This window comes from Anolis sagrei, chromosome 4 (assembly GCF_037176765.1).
Source record: "Anolis sagrei isolate rAnoSag1 chromosome 4, rAnoSag1.mat, whole genome shotgun sequence".
Taxonomy (NCBI): Eukaryota; Metazoa; Chordata; class Lepidosauria; order Squamata; family Dactyloidae; genus Anolis; species Anolis sagrei.
The window spans coordinates 81,806,197-81,816,294 of NC_090024.1; the positions used below are offsets into that span (position 1 = coordinate 81,806,197).

At 38.1% G+C, this 10,098-nt stretch overlaps 1 protein-coding gene across 1 annotated transcript in view; it reads left to right on the forward strand.

Moving 5' to 3' along the window:
- The window catches only part of CAP2 (cyclase associated actin cytoskeleton regulatory protein 2), a 57,553-nt gene extending 51,750 nt beyond the window's left edge, over positions 1–5,803 (forward strand). The window contains exons 11-13 of the mRNA XM_060774850.2: positions 1,032–1,114; positions 2,092–2,232; positions 3,707–5,803. Of these exons, the coding sequence (XP_060630833.1) occupies positions 1,032–1,114; positions 2,092–2,232; positions 3,707–3,790 (308 nt within the window). The 3' untranslated portion in view covers positions 3,791–5,803. The remainder of the gene's footprint in view (positions 1–1,031; positions 1,115–2,091; positions 2,233–3,706) is intronic.
- The last annotated feature ends 4,295 nt before the right edge of the window (positions 5,804–10,098 follow it).

Consider the following 10,098-nt stretch of genomic DNA (forward strand, 5'->3'; position numbering starts at 1 on the left):
CCTTACCAAAATGAAGCTGAAAATGTCTTTGATTATTTTTTTTCTCTCCTCCTCCTCCTCCATCCTTTCTTCAACATGCAAGAGTAGCAAACAGCTGGGCAACTTTTTGAAAACATTATTTTCCACAAAGCTGACAACAGCTTTTACTTACTTTCCTTTTGTCACCTTTTTACAGTCTCAATTCATTACACTCCCTGTTTTTGTAGCTTACTTATAATTATATGGATGCCAGTAAAATTTCAGGACTAAGAGTTTTAAAAAATCAGTTTTTTGAGACAGACTAAGTATTTCTTTGCAGTATCAGGTATTTGGAATAGGAAAGCTGCTTGGATGGAAAGAGATGTACCTCCTTCGAATTTGATCTTCTTGCTCTGGTTTAAAGTTTCTTAATCTCAAAATTACCTATGATTACATTTTAACAAAAATAATAACATAAATAGAGATGTGGCCATATTTTATTTGACAAATAACTACATTGAACTGCATTATATGGCAGTGCAGGCTCATATAATGCAGGTCTGTGTAGTTAAACTGCATTATGAAACTGCATTAAATGGCAGTGTAGATCCAGCCAAAGCCTCTGGCAGAGGCCAAATCTACGCTGCCATATAATGTAGTTGGAGTATTATATGGTCCATATAGACTTACATAATGCAGTTACAAACTGCATTATATGGCAGTGTAGATGGAGCAAGAGAAACTTCCTTTTACACAATCTTTTCAAATTAATTTGGACTCCCATGTTTTTCTCTGCCTAGCTTGAATTTTTGTAGCAGCATCAACATTGATATATGACAAAGGAGAGATTGAGAAAACAGATATTCAGTTTTGAGCAGCAGCAAGATGTCTGTAGTAAATAATGCAATAACCTTTGGGTTGGGAAAGAGTAGAGTGCTCCAATAACTAATCCTGTTTCTTATACAGACATGAATATGTGTATGTTCTGGCAATATGGTACTTTTATATGTGGCAAATAATATAATTCTACAAATTGAACAACTGTTTCCTTTGTTTGTTTGTTTTTTCCTCAGACAACTGCAAAAAGTTTGGCCTTGTATTTGACAATGTTGTGGGTATTGTTGAAGTTATAAACTCTAATGATATTCAGATACAGGTAAACACCCTTTCATAATACAGGGAAGGGGCTTTTTAATTGTTAAACATATTTTAAATTATTTGTCCTCCCCCATAAAAATGTCCCCATGTTATAGATTTCTCTCACTATTAGGAGCCACTTGCTTCCTTCCTCACATAACTATGTATAGAGAAGCCTCTGAAATACCTTTCAGTTTGTGACACTGCTCTAGAATCTGGTTATCTTGGGAACTGAGTGGCAGTGTGGTCTAGCGGTTTGAGTTTTAGATTAGGGTTCAAATCCATGTTGGCCATGAAAACCCACTGGGTGATCTTGGACCGGTCACACTCTCTCAACCTCAGAGAAGGGCAAAGGCAAGCCTTCTCTGAACAGATCTCACTAAGGAAACCCCATGATAAGATCTTCTTAGAGTTGCCATTAAGTTGGAAATGTCTTGGAGGTGCACAGCCATCTTGAGAACACAAAGTCTTCTTAGATCTGGTATCAGGGGCTGGGTTACTTATTGAGTGGCCTCTTTAAATATTTATCTTGTGCTTATTGCACTGATTTTATGTGACAGGCAAAAACATTTTTCCCTGCACTCTTGTTGTTTATTCATTCAGTCACTTCTGACTCTTCGTGATCTCATGGACTATCCCACGCCAGAGCTCCCTGTTGGCCGTCACCACCCCCAGCCCTTTCAGAGTCAAGCCAGTCACTTCAAGGATACCATCAAATCAGCACTCTACTTAATTCTATTCCCACCACATTGAGTGCAGTTTTTAAGTGAGCAATACCTGTTGGGTCGCTTCTTTATTCCCATGCCTAGGAAATATTCTTGCTTTGAAGACAAGTTGTCCACATTACACTGGCAGGGACAAGGGCTGACCTTTTAAATTCCCATTTGGTGACAGACTTTTCTGGAAATGTGCCTAAACCGATATGGGTGGGTGTGGCACCTGCTGATGTTAAAATCTTTTGTTTGGATTGGTTATAAAATAATTGTATTGTTTTAGGTATTAGGGAAAGTGCCAACCATTTCAATTAACAAGACTGAAGGCTGCCATATATACCTCAGTGAAGAGTCATTAGACTGTGAGATTGTGAGTGCTAAGTCATCCGAAATGAACATCCTTATCCCACAGGATGGTGATTATGTAAGTATGGCATTTTAACGCTGTTTAATATAAACTGATGAAATATACACCAAATCTACCAATGAACAGATAATAGATCTCTGCGTGATTGGGGCCTTCACATTAAAACATATTCAGGTTGTTATTAATGAAACATTTATTTACCAAGAATGTATTAAACTCAGCATCTGACTCGATATCATAGCATCATACAACAACATGAAAACCTAACAATAAAAAGCACATTAAATAAAAAAAATGAGAAGCTTAGGATTCTCTCTGTGTGTAAATAATCCCAAGTCATTCAAAAATAGTCACTATAGAAACAGAAGCCATTGTAGAACAAAAGAAGTATTCCTGAAAGTTTTTTAAAAGAACGTCTCAGGAGATGTATATAATGGTCATGTAGCCCTCTTTCATACATGTTACTCGATACAGATCCCCTAGAGTTCAGTGAACCTTCCCAGCACTAGGCATGCGTAGCACTTTGAATATATACTTAATTGTGAGTAAGCCACATCAAACTCAAGTTTGAGTAGTACAAAGATCTCATCTACATAGGCTCAGAAGCCTGCAGTGGCCATGAAGTTGCTCCTGAATGTCTACGTGACATCTAGGGACTTTCAGCCCTTATCATGGGGGAAACGGGGAATATTCTGAAGTTTGGCTAAACTCCAGACTGGTCCTATGCTTTGGGCACAGCGTGGACAGCACAATTGGTCAGTCAAACGCAGGTCAGTCCACTGTCCCCGTGGGCCACTACTGCCATCATCAGTGCAGGAAAAAGGGGATAGATTGAGCCCGTGTTCACCAAGAGAGCTCCTGACTGTTGTGGCGGTCCCATGTTGACATCAGCAGAGGGGCTTGGAATAGGCATTCATTAAATGGCCAGTGTAGATGTGCACAGGACTGACCGTTCAGTAATGTTTACTTCTAAATGAAATACAGAAAGCATAAATTTAGGCCTCATGTTTAATAAGTCAATACAGATTCACTGGAGATACTGGAGACAAGGTAGAATAAGGAATTGAAGCACCTTCAAAAATGAGAAAAATATTGCAAATAAATAAAAAACATGAAAAGTTAAATTAAGTTATTTGTATTTTAAACATCAATACATAAGCAATTACTATTTTCATATAATGTATAAAATCTTCCCTGGAGTTTTCAAATAATACATTGTTTACGTGTTTGATTCATAGAAGCCACAGGCAATTTCACATTACAGTACCAATTTGGCAAGCATAATGTCATGGAAAATAGGAATTATTCTGTGTCAATACTTTTTTTTGTATTTTAGCTACCCTGACTTCAGTTCTATAGAGCATAAATAATGCAACCTTTTTTTTAAAAAAATCCCACATTTGTTCTCTCTGTATATCTGCATGAAGAAATATCTTTTATAATCTAGGCATGCCTGTCACTGATACCATTGCATCTGTTTATATATCTACTTGTGTAGCCAACTGACATTGTCAATCTTGTCATTGTACAGAAAGAATTCCCTGTTCCTGAACAGTTCAAGACATCATGGGATGGATCCAGATTGGTCACTGACCCTACAGAGATTGTGGCTTAACTGCATCGGCCCGTACAGAAATCACTGTCCACAATCTCCAAAAAAATCAAGGCTAAAGAAAACAGCACCAAGAAGAACTAGATGTAGCACTAGTTTGTACTGCAGTGAATAAGCCCTTCAAGCAGATACTCTGTGCCCCCAAACTACAGGCGCTATTACACATGGTATTTTTCCTGCATTTAGATAATCTTTGTGTAGGAACAAAAAGTATACTGATGTACACAGTTATGTTTAAAAAAGGCATGAATGTTTTTTTGCCATGTACTTAGGATCCACTCTGCACAGTTCCAGTACAGTACACTTTTTTAACGCATCCTGATATTCTTAAAATGTCAACAATTTGCCTTTGTTCGCAAATAGCTTATACATAATATGTGAATGTAACCATTCAGGTTATTGGCTATTTCACTGAATATGTTAGGCCAAATGTCTGCATGATACACTTTGTAATGTTTCAATGCATTCCTTTTTTATGTTTTGGCTGGTAATGAAATGAAACAGTATGAATATGGTGAGACGTTCAGGTTAGATTTGAGATCCTGTGTGCATCGTATTGTGATGCTAGACCCTAGAAAGTCTGTAGTTCTAGAAGATCCTTGTGCTTTCAAAAGTGGAAATGTACAACTCTAAGCACTACATTTGCTAATAGGAAAGAGAAGCTGAATATTTCAATTACTTATTTTGAACAATGTGGGTTTGCTGGTATCTTGAAGTTTTGTTCAAGTTTGAACTAATTTGTTTCAATGTTAGTTTAAAGGTTAGTTTAAACTAAGTTTTTATCTGGATATTTAATAACATGTCCTTGAATTGTGGGCCATTTTTCTCTTTACAGCTGTATATAGTTCATAATGTTCATTTAGCTATACAATCTGAACTGAACATATACTTTGAAATATGGGGCCATTATTTCTTTCTGAGCTGTCATATAGTACATATTTCCACAAACAACCTATGAATTAACCTTACCTCTTGAAATGATGGAGCATGGAGTTTCATATGGTTACTGGTAGATACCTTTCCCAGTGCACAAGCAGCCCCTAGCCTCAGTCATTTGCAAGGCCTAATGAGATATTCTCCATTTGCAAGGCTATTTTTTGGATTTGTTTGTGGTTCGAACTAGTTAGTTAAACTTGATAGGACATTAAACCATTTGTAACTTTTTTGTGTAATTGTAATATGTTGCCATCATGAAATATGCTGCTTTGAAATTGGGCCCATCATTTTGAAATACCCTATGTATTAAATCTTAATCAAGATATAGTATGAATGAGAACAATTCTATATTTTAAAAGAAACAGTGCATTCTTTAATGTTGTGCTTCTCTTCATGTTTATATCTAATAGCCCCATTATGGATGCACCATTGAATTACATCATTCTCATTATCTGTGACATTGGCAGATTTTGCAATAAAATTCAGTTCTAGAATGCTGAAGATTAAAATGGCTTCTAACAATGCAGAAGTTATCATCCAAGTTATAGATATTTCTTCATGTAAAGGGAGTAGTTCAACTTTTATTTTGAGTTGTAAGGTGTGGATGCAAATGGTCAAAATTGTACACAAAGAAAAGCCATAGATTACTACTGAATAAATTCTGAACTCAGACTGAAGGGACTGTACTTTTTGAAAGGAAGGTTTGGCTATGTAGTCCACACCATTCCTTTTTAACACTAATGTGAAGTGTAGTACATGTATGATCTCAGCACACAAGACTTAATTATGATACCAATTTTGATTACTTGCAATACTTTGTAACAGTGAAATTATGGTAATACACTTGCAGAGATAGAGATCAGGATTTAAATTGTGCCTACTGCACCTTACAAGGTACATCATCCTTTTTTAATATTATATTTGATTGTAATATCTATATAGATTTACAACAAATAGTGCGTATATAATACAGTTTTGCTATCTAATGTTTGATCTATATGTAATGTTGTGGCTTTAGTACATGCCATTTTTCAATAGTAAACTTATCACATGAATGAAAATAAAAATGTAACTTGTTTACATTGTAGAAGGAATGATTTATTGTATAAGCATATATATTATTTTTCATACAGATATAAGTCTAGTTTCATGAGCTATATTAGAAAGCTTTTTAAAATCTTTAGGTAATTTTTTTACAACTAATAAATCCTAGTTTTCATATACACAGACTGTATTCAGATGTAAGAATTTACCATTATTAGAAAAAACTGCTCCATTGATGTGACTATAAAAAGATTACAATATTTTGTTTCTATTTTAAATTAATCATAGTTTAACGTGTTACCTGAATACTAAAGTGTTGTCAGCTGGGGTTTGTTAAAACAAACCAGTTTCATAAACTATTATTTGAAGTTGACTTTTATTACAGATTATAATAATTAAAGTTAATTATAATTTAGGGCTGAGAGGACTAGCTAAATGCTACAGGATAATGGCCACGTGAGAAGTATGTCACTTTTTTTTAAAGTTTTACTATGGTTTTTTCTTATAAAGATAAATCATATTTAGTTTTAAGTCTGAACAAAGCCATTATTATCATTTGGTGTCATCAACAAATCCATCCCTACTATGAATAGGACTCCCAACATACAGCACTGGGAACTGTTTGGCCTTTGCAATATTGGGTGAAAATGTCTATGCTATTTCTGAACAGCCCTAGCTTCTTCCCCTTCCCAGAATCCCATGGGTAGTTTTCATGAGCTAATGAAGCTCCATCCTTGGAGGCTTTTAAACAGAGGCTGGATTGCCATCTGTTGGGTGTGCTTTGATTGTGCTTTTATCCTGCATGGCAGGGGGTTGTACTAAATGGTCCACGTGGTCTCTTCCAGCTGTATTATTCTGATTCTATGAAAGGGCAAGAAGACCAGCCAATCAGCAGTTGTTAGTTGGCGAAGAGATGGAGCTAAAGTCTTCATTTATTCCACTTTCTGGCAGTATATGCCACACTCTCAGCAATTTGCTGGCAATTCACACCAGAACTTCCTGTCTTAAGATTTTCTAAAAATTCAATATTTTCGAATGCGCTCCTTGATTCCTGCCCCTTTGTGGGTTTCCTGATAAACATTTACAATAAAGCATCCGGTCAAAGAACAGATCAGATTATGTGGAATCGAGAAGACACAAAACTTCAGTCTCAAACAAGACTACAGTATTGTTTTGGGATCTCACAGTAGGAGGAACCTAGAAACAAAAGCCTATTGCTCTAAGCGTATAATTCAGCTTGTAATTAAATTTTGTTAGGTCCTTGCTCCGACAGTCTTAGGGTGTATCTATACTGCAAAATTACTGCAGTCTGATACCTCTTTAACTGCCATGGCCCAATGCCATGAAATCATGGGAGTTAGTAAGTATTAATAAGGTCTTGAGCCTTCTCTGCTGAGGAGCACTGATGACTCACCACTACAACTGCTTGGATCCTTTAGCAGTTAAAACGATGTCAAAATGCATCATTTCTACAGTGTAGATTCACCCTAGGTATGTTGCATCACAATGCCCAGGAGATCCCCAGTAGAGCCCCCTTAACAACTATTGTAAAAGGGTGGGATTATACCACAGAGTATAAGGACTAGCGAAAGTATGCCTCCAGGATTGTTTACAAGTATCCCATGGGCCCCTATGCTCCCCCACAAGCACTCTTTGACATAATTGCTAAAGACCTCATAAAGCTCCACCTCCCATAACTCCATACCAGTGAGATGCGGCAGTTAAAAGAGATGTAGATGCACCCTCAGTTAAGTTCATGAGTGTGGGATTGCTCCTGAAACAGTGCTTTAAAAATAGCAGAGATTGCATTACACACATTTTCATGAAGAATTGTTCTAACTCAATTTTGACGTTTTGCAGATGACCACCAGACTATCTAGGCCAGGCATGGGCAAACTTTCTGACTTGGGGGCCACATGCTAGAACTCCCTGCTAGGACTGGTTGCCTGGTAATGGAAGGAAAGAGAGAACCAAGGAAGGCTAGGATGGTCAGAGAGAGAACAGGGGCACAGACAGCAAGGCAAACACCATAGGAGTGTTCACCCTTCCCTATATCATCCAAAGATAAAAAAAATAGATATTTTTGGCTGGAGTTACACTTAAAAATTTGGCATATTCCAACATATAAACAAATGCAACCTAAGAACAAAGGTACAGAAGCTATCTTGTTTGTAACTTTGGGACTGCTGTACATCTGACTTTTGCTTGTCAACCAAAGTTGAGGTACTGATTCTATATTGCCACCAGGTGGCAGAAAGCCACTGAATATTAAACAATTCCCCAAAACTCCCTGAAGAATGTAACACAGACTGGAAAATATAGAATCCAGCTGCAATCCTGTATATGATGTTGGGGGTTTTTGCCCAGTGCACTTAGACCAATGAAAAACACACCAGAGAGGAGATCCAACTCTTATTTCTCTCTGTGCAGAATAAAGGTGCTAGGGAGTATTTTCCAAAATTAACACAAAGCCAGCATAATATCTAGATTTTCTCATGAAAATTAACAGAACAGTCAGCATTATTTGCATCTACACCTTACATTATTGCAAAAATCTCACATATCCATGTGTGTAGATATATATTCACATCTCATAATAATAATTGGGGGGGGAGGGGGGCATTGCCATACTAAAATCTCCCCCAGGCATGATTTTTAGCATTAAAATGAGCTCTAGAACACTATAGTTGAAAATCAACCTGCTAAATGGGTACATTCTCAATATTTGGCTCTTCTTTCTTAATTACTGCCTGGTACCTATTTATACTTTCTTATCTTAGAAGATACAATCCAGAACCATGAGAGCAATCTAAGAGGCCTTTGAAATGAAAATAACTCAAGCTCATTTGCTATATAGTCTTTTAAAATGGAACTGTATTTCTTTTAGCATAAACAAATTAGTAGGTAAAAGATCTCATTGGATTCAGTATGGCTTACATTTGAGTAGACATGTGGGATTGCACTGTCAATACGTTAATTATTTAATGAAACATGTTATATTTAAATGCAAATATATCTTCTAAAAACCACATATGCAATTATGTAGTATGTACATTATCAGTAGAGACATCACACTGGCAACAAAGATCCACCTAGTCAAAGCCATGGTATTCCCTGTAGTAACCTACGGATGTGAGAGCTGGACCTTAGGGAAGGCTGAGCGAAGGAAGATAGATGCTTTTGAACTGTGGTGTTGGAGGAAAGTTCTGAGAGTGCCTTGAACTACGAGAAGATCCAACCAGTCCATCCTCCAGGAAATAAAGCCCAGCTGCTCATTGGAGGGAAGGATACTAGAGACAAAGTTGAAGTACTTTGGCCACATCATGAGGAGACAGGAAAGCCTAGAGAAGACAATTATGCTGGGGAAAGTGGAAGGAAAAAAGAAGAGGGGCCGACCAAGGGCAAGATGGATGGATGGCATCCTTGAAGTGACTAGAATGACCTTGAAGGAACTGGGGGTGGTGACGGCCGACGGAGATCTGGCGTGGGCTGGTCCATGAGGTCACGAAGAGTCGGAGACGACTGAACAAATGAACAACAACAACACATTATCAGCACTGTATACCGAAGGGCCACTCTATCAATATAGGCAGAGCTAAAGCAGAAAACAGTAGTCTATTTGAATAAATGTAAAGGCATAGAGCTAGGCTTGAACTGAGCACCAGCAAAATAAAAACATACCTTTATCAGAGAACAGGATTATAGCTGACAATCAAAGCAATTACTGACCTGACCTATTGCTTGAATGCAAACTATCCTGTTCTGCCCTTTGCCATTACTCCATTTACCTTCTGCCTGGTTAAGGGTTTTGGAGCAACTGAAAGCTTATACAGCATTTGTGACCCCCAAGAAGTCTCCCTCTCTGCCCGCTTTGTTTTGGCTGAAGGGCTCTTGGTAGGTATTTTTTTTTTCGTGTCAGGAAAAACTTGAGAAACTTCAAGTTGCTTCTGGTGTGAGAGAATTGGCCGTCTGCAAGGGCGTTGCCCAAGGGACGCCCGGATGTTTTGATGTTTTACCATCCTTGTGGGAGGCTTCTCTCATGTCCCCGCATGGGGAGCTAGAGCTAACAGAAGGAGCTCATCCGTGCTCTCCCCGGATTCGAACCTGCAACCTGTCAGTCTGCAGTCCTGCCTGCACATGGGTTTAACCCACTGCGTCACAGGGAGCTCCTTGGTGGCGCATGCGCCTCCCAAGAGTCAAAGCGAAGTGGGACATTCCAATCCATAACCTGACCTCTGCCCTCTCCCTGTAGCCCCGCCCCTGAAATGTTGACGTCACAGCGGGGCGGTTGCGTCAGGAGGGAAAAAGAGGACAGTGGGCGGGGACCTGGG